Source organism: Pseudophryne corroboree, chromosome 3, assembly GCF_028390025.1.
Source record: "Pseudophryne corroboree isolate aPseCor3 chromosome 3, aPseCor3.hap2, whole genome shotgun sequence".
Lineage (NCBI taxonomy): Eukaryota > Metazoa > Chordata > Amphibia > Anura > Myobatrachidae > Pseudophryne > Pseudophryne corroboree.
In genome coordinates this window covers 68,801,273-68,816,138 of record NC_086446.1, presented here as the reverse complement: position 1 = coordinate 68,816,138, position 14,866 = coordinate 68,801,273, and the positions used below count along the sequence as shown (strand labels likewise).

General features: G+C 50.3%; 1 protein-coding gene across 2 annotated transcripts in view; it reads left to right on the top strand.

Moving 5' to 3' along the window:
* The window catches only part of LOC135054768 (uncharacterized), a 112,009-nt gene that overhangs the window by 41,531 nt on the left and 55,612 nt on the right, over nucleotides 1-14,866 (top strand). For both annotated transcript variants that reach the window (XM_063958089.1, XM_063958090.1), the window contains one exon: nucleotides 4,225-4,331. In XM_063958089.1, coding sequence (XP_063814159.1) covers nucleotides 4,250-4,331 — 82 coding nt within the window. In that variant the 5' untranslated portion in view covers nucleotides 4,225-4,249. The remainder of the gene's footprint in view (nucleotides 1-4,224; nucleotides 4,332-14,866) is intronic.

Genomic DNA, 14,866 nt, shown 5'->3' with positions numbered 1-14,866 from the left:
TGGACTTAGGCCTTCGTCTGGCCTCCCTCAAGGTTCATATTTCAGCCTTGTCGATATGGTTTCAGAGAAAAATTGCGTCTCTGCCTGACGTTCATACTTTCACTCAGGGTGTTCTAAGGATTAAATCTCCCTATGTCACTCCAGTGGCTTCTTGGGATTTGTCTGTTCTGGACGCCCAGCAAGAGGCTCCGTTTGAACCTCTTGAGTCTGTGTACCTTAAATGGCTTACGCTTAAGGTCTTATTTTTGCTTACTATTGCCTCTGCTAGACGGGTTTCAGACTTGTGCCTTGACATGTCGGTCACCCTTTCTGATTTTTCAACGTGACCATGCAGTTCTTAGAACTCGCCCTCGTTATTTACCTAAGGTGGTGTCATATTTCCACCTTAACCAAGAGATTGTGGTTCCGGCCTTTATCTCTCCTGATTTGTCCTCCAAAGAGCGGTCTTTGGATGTGGTACGGGCTCTCCGTATCTATGTGAAGAGAACCGCCTCCCTTAGTAGATCGGATTCTCTTTGTTCTTTTTGGTTTTCATAAACATGGCTGGCCTGCTAATAAGCAGACCTTGGCCAGATGGATTAGAATGGTGGTTGCACAAACTTATGTACAGGGTGGTCTTCCAGCGCCTGCTGCTATCGAGGCTCATTCTACTCGGTCTGTTGGACCTTTTTGGGCGGCCCGCCGAGGCGCGTCCCTCGAACAATTGTGCAAGGCGGCTATGTGGTCCTCAGTGAACACGTTCATAAGGTTCTATGCCTTCGATACTTCCTCCTCCCAGGATGCTTCCTTTGGACGCCGGGTTCTTGTGCCCGCTACAGTGCGTCCCCTCCTATGAGGATCTGCTTTAGGACATCACCGATGTTGTTCACTGTGGAATACCAGTGTACCCCGCTGCAGAAAGGGAGATTTATGGTAAGAACTTACCTTTGTTAAATCTTTTTCTGCGAGGTACGCTGGATTCCACAGGGCGCCCACCCTGACGCACTTAGCTTCTTTGGGTTTGTATGGCATTAGCCGCTAGTACCTTCTCCTGTTGTGAGAATGTGGGTCTGTGTGGCTACTGACTGTTATCGTCTCTTTTACCTGCTATTGCATTGGACTGGTTAACAAAACTGGGCTTCTGTGCACGGAGGCGGGGTTATAGAGGAGGCGGTGCAAGGCATCCTGGGAACAGTCAAAGCTTTAATCTGTTGGTGCCTCGGATCAAGATCCAACTCTACACCTCAATGTTATGCCCTGTGGAATCCAGTGTACCTCGCAGAAAGAGATTTAACAAAGGTAAGTTCTTACCATAAATCTCCTTTTATTTATTAACAGTTTCTTATATAGTGCAGGAAATTCCGTTGCGCTTTACAATTGGAAACAGTGATAACATAAAACAAAACAATTGGAAACAGTGAAAAAACAAGACTGGGTAATAACAGAAAGTCATAGAGGTAGAAAGGCCCTGCTCACAAGATTACAATCTATAGGGAAGTAGGCCGTGATACTCAATGATCTATTGCAGGGGTGTCCAACCTTTCACCTTCCCTGGGCCACATTAGAAGATGAAAATTTGGTTTGGGCCGCACATAAAATAAAATAACAGTAACGATACCTGATCATCCAAAAAAACCATAGGAAACATAGTTAACATATTAAACTTACTTGTAGCTGTGCCCCTGTAGCTGCGTCCCTTGTAGCTGTGCCCCTGTAGCTGCGTCCCTTGTAGCTGTGCCCCTGTAGCTGCGTCCCTTGTAGCTGTGCCCCTGTAGCTGCGTCCCTTGTAGTTGTGCCCCTGTAGCTGTGCCCCTTGTAGCTGTGCCCCTTGTAGCTGTGCCCCTTGTAGCTGTGCCCCTTGTAGCTGTGCCCCTGTAGCTGCGTCCCTTGTAGTTGTGCCCCTGTAGCTGTGCCCCTTGTAGCTGTGCCCCTTGTAGCTGTGCCCCTTGTAGCTGTGCCCCTGTAGCTGCGCCCCTGTAGCTGCGTCCCTTGTAGCTGTGCCCCTGTAGCTGCGTCCCTTGTAGCTGTGCCCCTGTAGCTGCGTCCCTTGTAGCTGTGCCCCTGTAGCTGCGCCCCTTGTAGCTGTGCCCCTGTAGCTGCGTCCCTTGTAGTTGTGCCCCTGTAGCTGCCCCCTTGTACTGTGCCCCTGTAGCTGCCCCCTTGTACTGTGCCCCTTGTAGCTGCCCCCTTGTACTGTGCCCCTTGTACTGTGCCCCTTCTAGTTGTGCCCCTTGTAGTTGTGGCCCTGCAGCTGCCCCCTTGTACTGTGCCTCTTGTACTGTGCCCCTTGTAGTTGTGGCCCTGCAGCTGCCCCCTTGTACTGCGCCCCTTGTAGTTGTGGCCCTGTATCTGCCCCCTTGTACTGTGCCCCTTGTAGCTGCCCCCTTGTACTGTGCCCCTTGTAGTTGTGGCCCTGTAGCTGCCCCCTTATACTGTGCCCCTTGTAGCTGCCCCCTTGTACTGTGCCCCTTGTAGTTGTGTCCCTGTAGCTGCCCCCTTGTACTGTGCCCCTTGTAGCTGCCCCCTTGTACTGTGCCCCTTGTAGTTGTGGCCCTGTAGCTGCCCCCTTGTACTGCGCCCCTTGTAGTTGTGGCCCTGTATCTGCCCCCTTGTACTGTGCCCCTTGTAGCTGCCCCCTTGTACTGTGCCCCTTGTAGTTGTGGCCCTGTAGCTGCCCCCTTATACTGTGCCCCTTGTAGCTGCCCCCTTGTACTGTGCCCCTTGTAGTTGTGTCCCTGTAGCTGCCCCCTTGTACTGTGCCCCTTGTAGTTGTGGCCCTGTAGCTGCCCCCTTGTACTGTGCCCCTTGTAGTTGTGTCCCTGTAGCTGCCCCCTTGTACTGTGCCCCTTGTACTGTGCCCCTTGTAGTTGTGGCCCTGTAGCTGCCCCCTTATACTGTGCCCCTTGTAGCTGAGCCCTTGTACTGTGCCCCTTGTAGCTGCCCCCTTGTACTGTGCCCCTTGTACTGTGCCCCTTCTAGTTGTGCCCCTTGTAGTTGTGGCCCTGCAGCTGCCCCCTTGTACTGTGCCTCTTGTAGTTGTGCCCCTTGTAGTTGTGGCCCTGTATCTGCCCCCTTGTACTGTGCCCCTTGTAGCTGCCCCCTTGTACTGTGCCCCTTGTAGTTGTGGCCCTGTAGCTGCCCCCTTGTACTGTGCCCCTTGTAGCTGCCCCCTTGTACTGTGCCCCTTGTAGTTGTGTCCCTGTAGCTGCCCCCTTGTACTGTGCCCCTTGTAGCTGCCCCCTTGTACTGTGCCCCTTGTAGTTGTGTCCCTGTAGCTGCCCCCTTGTACTGTGCCCCTTGTAGCTGCGCCCTTGTACTGTGCCCCTTGTAGTTGTGGCCCTGTAGCTGCCCCCTTATACTGTGCCCCTTGTAGCTGAGCCCTTGTACTGTGCCCCTTGTAGCTGTAAAAAAAAACACACACACGCACAGACACATACTTACCGCTCCTGCAGCGCTACCTCCGTCTCCGTCCGCCGCTCCACGTGTTCTTGCACAACCATCTTCTCCACTGGGCTCCTCTACTCTCGCGCTGCTCAGTCACGTGTGCCGCTATGCAGCGGAGGAGAGCTACACTGTGACTGACAGCGGAGAGGGCGTGAGCTGTTGCTGGTCCCAGCAGCAGCAATCCAATCAGGATGTGCTGACAGCCTGCTGGGGCCGGCTCAGCTTCACGTGTGGTGTCCGTACTCTGCAAAAAAAAAAACCCTCTGCTGCAGCGCTGCTCCTGGGCCGCATTACTAGCCGACTTGGGCCGCATGCGGCCCGCGGGTTGGACAAGCCTGATCTATTGCATAAAGGTCCACCAGATTGCAAAGGTTCTTGGTGGACTGTATGATATGGTCACATATGGTCAATCATTACTGGTGTATCTATAATGGGTGCAGTGGCCCAATCTGGACCTATTTTTTCTATACTTACCTTTCCGGCATCCATCGGTGACCGTGTGTGCCCACTCCTCTCCCGTAGCCGTCACTGCCGCTGCTAGCGCACTGAACCCTAGAGACTCTGACACAGTGCCAGAGTGTACAGCGCATGCACAGAACTCCATAAAAATGGTGCAGCAGCCATTTTTTCGGAGTCCTGCGAATGTGCTGTAGAGCGTGTCGGGAAATGAGGGGGCCCACACATGGAGACTGCACACGGGTCCCCTCCTCTTTTGAGACTACTGTCAATCATGTATTTCTTTGATCCTGATACTGGATGCAGAAGAAGTAGTTTACTGTAAATACCTTTATTTTGTGCTAGGATTTGTTGGAACACTTAAACCATCATGTCAAAACGTCCAATGCCCTCTGGTGCACAAGGGGGGAAAAAAAGAAAAGAAGATGAAGAAAAATGGAAAAAAGACAAAGGTAGTGTAATGAAATGTTATAGCCTATGTGACTGTGCTATTTACTGGCTGTTGCTTGGGTTCTCTACTGTACTTTGGCAGCACTCTCTATTCTTCCTCCTTTCACACCACAGCAGAGAGGCAAGGATATTAACCCAGATGCAGAGAGATAAACCAGATCGGAGATGCACAAAACATATTCAGTATTTATTACTCAAGACTCCACCAGACGGGTGAAAGTGGGACATGTTATGGAAATGGTTAAGTAGCAAAAGATAGCATCTAGGAGTTGAGTGTAGCTGCTGCCTTGCTTGTATAAAGGGCAAGATTCAGAGATGGACATGTTCATACAGAAGCGATTTCTTTAGATGCAGCTGCTGCCAGAAAATATGCTGTTAAGATGCAGCACTAGATCACTCTGTGAACATCAGTCAACTGAATAAACCTCAGGTTAATGCTGCGGTGGCCAGGAAATCTGCATTGGGAGAAGCAGACCCTGGCCTAGGCATTTCTACAAAATGGGCGAAAGAAGTCCCCCCATTTTGTATAACTATCCCCTCTGCCACACTTCCCCACCCCTGAATGGCAGCAGCCTGTCAATCAGGCTTAGAGGCACTGCGTCCAATGATGCAGCACCTGTTCTCCACATAAGCAGAATGGGCCCTGCCCATGCACAGGTTAGTAAACATCAGAGATGTACATAAACCATAATTTCTGTAAATCTAGGTATTTGGCCCAAGATATGGTTCAGGGGGATGCATTCAGCATACCAGCAGATGGGATGCCGATGGTAATGTGACCAATACCAGAATCCTGACACCACTTAGGAAACCGGTGTTGGAATACTGACAGCCGTCATCCTGAAAGTAAGTATTGGGGTTAGGGCCCAGGGTGGGGGAGGGTTAGGCAGTAGGGAGGTGGTTAGGGTTAGGCACTAAGGGGGGGGTTAGCCCTAACCACCACCCCTGGGGGGTTAGCCCTAGTCACTACCCACGGAGGGTTAGAGTAGGGAACAAGGGAGGGTAAAGATACTTACCCCCTCCGAGGTCGGGATCTTCAGTGTCAGGATGCCACTGTTGGTCATGCGACTGCCAGCATTCCGACCGATCATACCAAACCCGGTTCAGGATCTTGTAACACATCTATCGGTGGCACTGATGATGATCCAGAAGTAGAAGATGGTACATGGCATGAGACTGCCTTTTATACACAGTTTTTACACACAGCTTGACAATCCAGCTCATGTCCCTATAACCAATACATTCTAAATCATACTCTTGCTTATAAATCAGCTTTGATGTTTTCACACTTTCTAAAATTGGGGCTTATGTAGTGTTGGATGCATGTTTCCTACTGTGCATATGCACCCAATAGCTTCATGCATCTTTAGTCATGCCAACTCAAGACGCATTTCATACTTTTGAATCCTTTATAAAGACATGACCAAAGTACTGTTTGGAGGCTGATTACTTATGGGTGCTTGACCGCAGGAGCAGGTGACAAACTGATAATGATGACAAACTATCTAACCTTCTATCTTGGCCTCTCCTAGTGGAGTGACTCCTACTCATCAGGAGGGCCACTGCCTTGATCTTGTTGACTATGGCCCTCATTCCGAGTTGTTCGCTCGCTAGCTGCTTTTAGTAGCTTTGCACACGCTAAGCCGCCGCCTACTGGGAGTGAATCTTAGCTTTGCAGAAGTGCGAACGAAAGATTAGCAGAATTGCGAATAGAATAGTGATAAGAAATTTCTTTACAGTTTCTGAGTAGCTCGAGACTTACTCTGCCACTACGATCAGTTCAGTCAGTTTCGTTCCTGGTTTGACGTCAGAAACACAGCCAGCGTTCGCCCAGACACTCCCCGTTTCTCCAGCCACTCCCGCGTTTTTTCCAGAAACGCCAGCATTTTTTCATACACACCCATAAAACGGTCAGTTTCCGCCCAGAAACACCCTCTTCCTGTCAATCACACTACGATCAGCAGAACGATGATATTTCTTCGTTACGCCTTGAGTAAAATACCAAACTTTTTTGCTAATTTACTTGGCGCAGGCGCACTGCGAACATTGCGCATGCGCAGTTTGCGACTTATCACACCGATGCAAAGAAAAAGAACGAGCGAACAACTCGGAATGAGGGCCTATGTTCGTTTTCTGAATTATAGAATTCTTTCTCTCAGATCACAACCTTATCACCTGAAAGCTCTCCTCCATTACTTCAAACTCAATGTCACTGAAGTCCTTCAATCCTCCTCAAATCCATAGAAATATTAATTAATGCTATTAATTTTCAAAAACTTTCCACCTCTCTGCAATATCTGCTCTCGCCAATTTCTACATTCACTTCTCCTGAGATGGCTGTATCACACCTTAACCACTCTAGAAATAGCCCTTGATGAAGTGGCAGCTACCTATCACACTCCATGTAGAGTTAGATGTCAACCGTGGCACTTTAAATTAACAAGGCACCTACAAAAACTCACAATAAAAAAGTAGAATGCCAGTGGCATAAATTTTGTACTCTAAGTGACTTTTTCACATAGGAGACTCTCCCAGACATTATACCTCATCTACTGACATACCCCTCACCAACTTTCCCTAATATCATTTCTCTAATGTCCTTGAGGATGCTGGGACTCCGTAAGGACCATGGGGAATAGATGGGCTCCGCAGGAGATAGGGCACTTTAAGAAACCTTTGGACTCTGGGTGTGCACTGGCTCCTCCCTCTGTGCCCCTCCTCCAGACCTCTGTTTTACACTGTGCCCAGAGCAAGATGGGTGCACTGCAGAGAGCTCTCCAGAGTTCTCTGCCTAGAAGCATTTTTGTTTGGATTTTTTTTTCTGCGTTTTACTACTTTTTCACAGGGAGCACTGCTGGCAACAGGCTCCCTGCATCGTGGGACTGAGGAGAGAGGAGCAGACCTTCTTGTCAAAGATAGGCTCTGCTTCCTCGGCTACTGGACACCATTAGCTCCAGAGGGGGTGAACGCAGGTTCTTACTGGGCGTCCACCCCCGGAGCTGCGCCGCCGTTCTCCTCACAGAGCTAGAAGTACAGAAGACAGAAGTCGTCAGGCGGCAGAAGCCTTCAGCTTCACTGAGGTAACGCACAACACTGCAGCTGTGCGTCATTGCTCCCATACACCTCACATACTCCGGTCACTGTAAGGGTGCAGGGAGGGGGGGGTGCCCTGGGCAGCAATATAAACCTCTGCATGGCAAAAAGACTACATACATGTACAGGTGGGCTCTGTACATGTATATAAAAGAGCCCCCGCCATATTTTACTAAGTTTGAGCGGGACAGAAGCCCGTCGCCGAGGTGGCGGGGCTTCTCCCTCAGCACTCACCAGCGCCATTTTCTCTCCACAGCACTGCTGAGAGGAAACTCCCCGGAATCTCCCCTGCTTACACACGGTGAAAGGGTGCTTAAAAGAGAGTGGGGGACACATAATTGGCGGTTTACATATTATACAGCGCTGCTGGGGAAAAACATTTTGTGTTGGTCTCAAGGGTTATTGCGCTGGGGTGTGTGCTTGCATACTCTCTCTCTCTGTCTCTCCAAAGGGCCTTGACAGGGATACTGTCTTCAGGAAAGGGGTTCCCTGTGTGTGTGTGTGTGTGAAGTGTGTCGGTACGCGTGTGTCGACATGTTTGACGAGGAAGGCTCGCTTAATGTGGAGGGGAAGTGCTTGAATGTCAGGTCGCAGTCAGCAACGCCGACACCAGAATGGGTGGATATGCTGAATGTCTTGAATGCAAATGTCAATCTATTGCATAAAAGATTAGACAAGGCAGAAGCTAGGGATCAGTTAGGTAGCCAGTCCATGCCTGTCCCTGGGGCACCAGGTCCTTCGGGGTCTCAGAAGCGCACCATATCTCAGATCGATGACACAGATACTGATTCTAGTGTCGACTATGAAGATGCAAAATTACAGCCAAAGGTGGCTAAGGGTATACGGTACATGATTATTGCCATTAAAGAGGCTTTGCATATTACTGAGGAACCCCGTCCCTGACACGAGGGTACACATGTATAAAGGGAAAAAGCCTGAATTCACTTTTCGATCCTTATTTGAATTAAGTGACTTGTGCGAAAAGGCTTGGGAATCTCCGGATAGGAGACCACCAGTTCCCAAAAGGATTCTCATGGCGTATCCTTTTCCACAAACTGATAGGATACGCTGGGAATCTTCGCCAAAAGTTGACAAGGCGCTGACACGTTTGTCCAAAAAGGTGGCACTGCCTTCTCAGGATAGGGCTTCCCTCAAGGAACCTGCTGATCGCAGATAGGAAATTACCTTAAAGCACATTTACAATCATTCCGGTACTATTGCTCGACCGGCTATGGCGTCGGCCTGGGTTTGTAGTGCGGTTGTAGCATGGGCAGATTCCTTATCTACGGAAATTGACACCTTAGATAGGGACGCCATTCAATTGACCATAGAGCATATCAGAGATGCTGCCTTGTATATGAGGGATGCTCAGAGAGACATTTGTTTATTAAGCTCCAGAATAAATGCTATGTCTATTTCTGCTAGGCGGCTCTTGTGGACCCGACAGTGGACGGGAGATTCAAAGCGGCATATGGAGTCCTTGACTTACAAAGGGGTGGAGTTGTTTGGAGACAGCCTCTCGGATCTTGTCTCTACAGCTACGGCTGGTAAGTCAAATTTCTTACCTTATGTCCCCCCCGCCGCATACAAAAAAGGCACCTCATTATCAAATGCAGTCCTTTCGTTGCAATAAAAACAAGAAGGTAAGTGGATCATCCTTTGTTGCTAGACGGAAAGGCAGGGGAAAAAAGCTGCACACAGCTAGTTCCCAAGAGCAGAAGTCCTCCCCTGCGTCTGTAAAGTCCACCGCATTAGCGGAGGCAGATCTGGTGGGGGCTCGTCTTGGATTTTTCAGCCACGTCTGGGTTCACTCGCAGGTGGATCCCTGGGCATTAGAGATGGTTTCTCAGGGATACAGGCTGGAATTCGAAGACTTGCCTCATCGCCGATTTTTCAAATCGGCTCTGCCGGATTCCCCCGTCAGAGAGGGAGCTAGTGTTGGCAGCAATCCAAAAATTGTATATTCAACAGGTGATTGTCACAGTTCTTCATCTCCAGCAAGGAGAGGGATATTACTCAACCCTGTTTGTGGTCCCGAAACCGGACGGTTCGGTCAGACCCATTTTAAACCTGAAATCTCTAAACCCGTACTTGAAGAGGTTCAAGTTCAAAATGGAATCACTCAGGGCGGTCATCGCCAGCCTGGAGGGGGTGATTGGATGATGTCCCTGGACATAAAGGATGCTTACCTTCATGTTCCGATATTCCCCCCGCATCAGGCGTTCCTGAGATTTGCAGTGCAGGACTGTCACTACCAATTTCAGATGTTGCCGTTTGGGCTTTCCACGGCCCCGAGAATTTTCACCAAGGTAATGGCGGAAATTATGGTGCTCCTGCGCAGGCAGGGGGTCACAATTATACCATACTTGGACGATCTTCTCATAAAGGCGAGATCTCGGGAGAGGTTGCTGGACAGCGTGTCTCTGTCCATGAAGACGTTGCAGATACACGGCTGGATTCTCAATATACCGAAGTCTTAGCTAGTCCCTACAACGCGTCTGACCTTTTTGGGGCTGATTCTAGACACAGACCAGAAAAAGGTTTTTCTTCCGATCGAAAAGGTTCAGGAACTCATAGCCATGGTCAGGAACCTATTAAACCAAAAAAGGTTTCAGTGCACGCGGGTCCTGGGGAAGATGGTGGCTTCCTACGAGGCCATCCCTTTCGGCAGGTTCCATGCAGGGACTTTTCAATGGGACCTCTTGGACAAGTGGTCCGGGTCCCATTTACAAATGCATCAAAGGATCACCCTGTCTCCCAGGACCAGGGTATCTCTCCTGTGGTGGCTGAACAGTGCTCACCTACTAGAAGGTCGCAGGTTCGGCATTCAGGACTGGGTCCTGGTTACCACGGACGCAAGCCTCCGAGGCTGGGGAGCAGTGACACTGGGAAGAAATTACCAAGGTCTCTGGTCAAACCTAGAGTCTTGTCTCCACCTCAACGTCCTGGAGTTGAGGGCCATATACGCCCTGCGTCAAGCGGAGGAATTGCTTCGAAGAAAAACGGTTCTGATTCAGTCAGACAATGTCATGGCAATGGCTCATATAAACCGCCAAGGCGGAACAAGGAGCAGAATGACCATGGCAGAAGCGACCAGGATTCTACGCTGGGCGTAAGGCCATGTAAGCGCGCTGTCAGCGGTGTTCATCCCGGGGGTGGACAACGGGGATGCAGACTTCCTCAGCAGGCACGACCTGCATCCAGGAGAGTGGGGACTTCATCAAGAAGTCTTCGCACAGATCACGGATCGTTGGGGACTGCCTCAAATCGACATGATGGCATCCCGTCTCAACAAAAAGCTAAAGCGGTATTGCGCCAGGTCAAGGGACCCTCAGGCGGTAGCGGTAGACGCTCTGGTGACACCTTGGGTGTTGAGATCGGTCTATGTGTTTCCTCCTCTTCCTCTCATACCCAAGGTGTTGAGAATAATACGAAGAAGCAGGGTCAGAACAATACTCATTGTTCCGGATTGGCCACGGAGGACTTGGTATCCGGAGCTGCAAGAGTTGCTCGCAGGGGATCCGTGGTCTCTTCCTCTAAGGCAGGACCTGCTGCGGCAGGGGCCCTGTCTGTTCCAAGACTCACCGCGGCTGCGTTTGACGGCATGGCGGTTGAACGCGGGATCCTAGCGGAAAAGGGGATTCCGGAGGAAGTCATTCTTACCCTGATCAAGGCTAGGAAAGACGTGACGTTAAAACATTATCACCGTATAAGGCGGCAATATGTTTCTTGGTGTGAGGCCAGAGCTGCTCCTACGGAGGAGTTCCATTTGGGCCGTCGACTTCACTTCCTTCAAACAGGAGTGACTTTGGGCCTAAAATTGGGGTCCATAAAGATCGAGATTTCTGCCTTATCCATTTTCTTTCAAAGAGAATTGGTCTCTATTCCTGAAGTACAGACCTTTGTGAAGGGAGTGCTGCATATTCAGCCTCCCTTTGTGCCTCCGGTGGCACCTTGGGATCTTAACGTGGTGTTACGTTTCCTCAAGTCACCTTGGTTTGAACCACTCAAAACTGTGGAGTTGAAATACCTCACGTGGAAAGTGGTCATGTTGTTGGCGTTAGCTTCGGCAAGACGTGTTTCCGAATTGGCGGCTTTATCACATAAAAGCCCATACTTGGTTTTTCACGTGGATAGGGCAGAGTTGAGGACTTGCCCTCACTTTCTGCCAAAAGTGGTCTCATCTTTTCATGTGAACCTACCTATTGTCATGCCTTTGGCTACACGTGACTTGGAGGATTCCGAGTCCCTGGATGTAGTCAGGGCTTTGAAGATTTATGTGACCAGAACGGCTAGAATCAGGGAGACTGAAGCTTTGTTCGTTCTGTATGCGGCCAACAAGGTTGGCGCTCCTGCTTCAAAGCAGACTATTTCTCGCTGGATCTGTAACACGATTCAGCAAGTGCATTCTACGGCTGGATTGCCGTTACCAAAATCGGTCAAGGCCCATTCCACTAGGAAGGTGGGCTCTTCTTGGGCGGCTGCCCGGGGGGTCTCGGCACTACAGCTGTGTCGAGCTGCTACTTGGTCGGGTTCAAACACTTTTGCAAAATTCTATAAGTTTGATACCCTGGCTGAGGAGGACCTCATGTTTGCTCAATCGGTGCTGCAGAGTCATCCGCACTCTCCCGCCCGTTTGGGAGCTTTGGTATAATCCCCATGTTCCTTACGGAGTCCCCAGCATCCTCTAGGACGTTAGAGAAAATACGATTTTACTTACCGGTAAATCTATTTCTCGTAGTCCGTAGAGGATGCTGGGTGCCCGTCCCAAGTGCGGACTTCTGCAATACTTGTATATATTGCTTGAATAAGAGTTACGTTATAGTTGCATCGGGCCTTCACTGATGCTATGTTGTTTGTCATACTGTTAACTGGGTTGTTATCACAAGTTATACGGTGTGATTGGTGTGGCTGGTATGAATCTTGTCCTGGATTAACAAAATCCTTTCCTCGTACTGTCAGTCTCCTCTGGGCACAGTTTCTCTAACTGAGGTCTGGAGGAGGGGCATAGAGGGAGGAGCCAGTGCACACCAGGAACTAAATTCTTTCTTAAAGTGCCCATGTCTCCTGCGGAGCCCGTCTATCCCCATGGTCCTTACGGAGTCCCCAGCATCCTCTACGGACTACGAGAAATAGATTTACCGGTAAGTAAAATCTTATTATTTCACTTACGTCCTAGAGGATGCTGGGGACTCCATAAGGACCATGGGGTATAGACGGGCTCCGCAGGAGACACGGGCACCTATAAAGAACTTTTAGTATGGGTGTGCACTGGTGTCTCCCTCCTCTAGACCTCAGTTAGATCTTGTGCCCAGAGGAGATAGGGTTCATGACAGGGAGCTCTCCTGAGTTTTCTGTTTTAAAGAATTTTGTTAGGTTTATTATTTTCAGGGAGCACTGCTGGCAACAGGCTCCCTGCAACGTGGGACTGAGGAGAGAGAAGCAGACCGACTTAAATGATAGGCTCTGCTTCTTAGGCTACTGGACACCATTAGCTCCAGAGGGAGTCGGAACACAGGTGAGTATGAGAAGCAAGAAGACTTCAAAGGCGACAGAAGACTTCAGATCTTCCTGAGGTCAGCCGCTGCGCGCCATTGTTCCCACACACAGCAACACACACAGAGCACTGATAGGTGCAGGGCGCAGGGGGGGGGCGGCCTGGGCAGCAATAAACCTCGTTTTTGGCAGAAATAGGCATATTAGGCTGCGGAGGCAGCAAATAGATAACCCCGCCATTTTTTATAAAAATTGATGCGGGACCGGAGCCCGCCGCTGGCGGGGGCAGAGCTTGATCCCTCAGCACTAACCAGCGCCATTTTCTCCACAGAAGCTGCAGAAAATGCTGGCTCCCCGGACTCTCCCCTGCTGAACACATCAAAGAGCTGAAAAAAGAGGAGGGGGGCACATTATCAAGCGCAGTGAGTGGGAAAATCATATAAATATATATATATATATATATATATATATATTTTTTTTTTTTATTTATTTCTCTGACGTCCTAGTGGATGCTGGGGACTCCGTAAGGACCATAGGGAATAGACGGGCTCTGCAGGAGACTGGGCACTCTATAGAAATATTTAGGACTATCTGGTGTGCACTGGCTCCTCCCCCTATGACCCTTCTCCAAGCCTCAGTTAGATTTCTGTGCCCGGCCGAGCTAGATGCACACTAGGGGCTCTCCTGAGCTCCTAGGAAGAAAGTATATGTTAGGTTTTTTATTTTCAGTGAGACCTGCTGGCAACAGGCTTACTGCATCGAGGGACTAAGGGGAGAAGAAGCGAACCTACCTAAGTGGTGGTAGCTTGGGCTTCTTAGGCTACTGGACACCATTAGCTCCAGAGGGATCGAACACAAGACCCGACCTCGTTGTCCGTTCCCGGAGCCGCGCCGCCGTCCCCCTTACAGAGCCAGAAGCAAGAAGGTCCGGAAAATCGGCGGCTGAAGACTTCTGTCTTCTCCAAGGTAGCGCACAGCACTGCAGCTGTGCGCCATTGCTCCTCATGCACACCACCCACTGCGGTCACTGATGGGTGCAGGGCGCTGGGGGGGGCGCCCTGAGCAGCAATAAATAACACCTTGGCTGGCAAACTGACACCATATATAGCCCCAGGGGCTATATAGGTGTTAATTAACCCCTGCCAGAATCCATAAAAATGCGGGAGAAAAGTCCGCGAAAAAGGGGCGGGGCTATCTCTCTCAGCACACTGGCGCCATTTTTCCCTCACAGCTCCGCTGGAGGGAAGCTCCCTGGCTCTCCCCTGCAGTTAATACACTACAGAAAGGGTTAAAAAGAGAGGGGGGGCACAATTTAGGCACAGTATACAATATATATAGGCAGCTATAAGGGAAAACACTCTTTATAGGTGATATCCCTGTGATATATAGCGCCCTGGTGTGTGCTGGCATACTCTCCCTCTTTCTCCCCAAAGGGCTTTGTGGGGTCCTGTCCTCTGTCAGAGCATTCCCTGTGTGTGTGCTGTGTGTCGGTACGGCTGTGTCGACATGTATGAGGAGGATAATGATGTGGAGGCGGAGCATGTGCCTGTAAATGTGATGTCACCCCCTGCAGGGTCGACACCTGTGTGGATGGACTTATGGAAGGAATTACGTGACAGTGTCAGCTCCTTACATAAAAGGTTGACGACATAGGACAGCCGGCTACTCAGCTTGTGCCTGTCCAAGCGTCTCAAATGTCATCAGGGGCTGTAAAACGCCCGCTACCTCAGATGACAGATACCGATGTCGACACGGATACTGACTCCAGTGTCGACGACGATGAGCCTAGTGTACCCTCCAATAGGTCCACACGTTACATGATTGAGTGTTAGGCGCCGAGGGTCCGCCCGTCAGTGCGGCCCGGCGCCTATCAACTAGGGACGCCGCAGGCAGACAGCCGCCGGCTCCCTAGCAACGCTAGACGCCGGGCGCACGGAGCCGCTCAGAC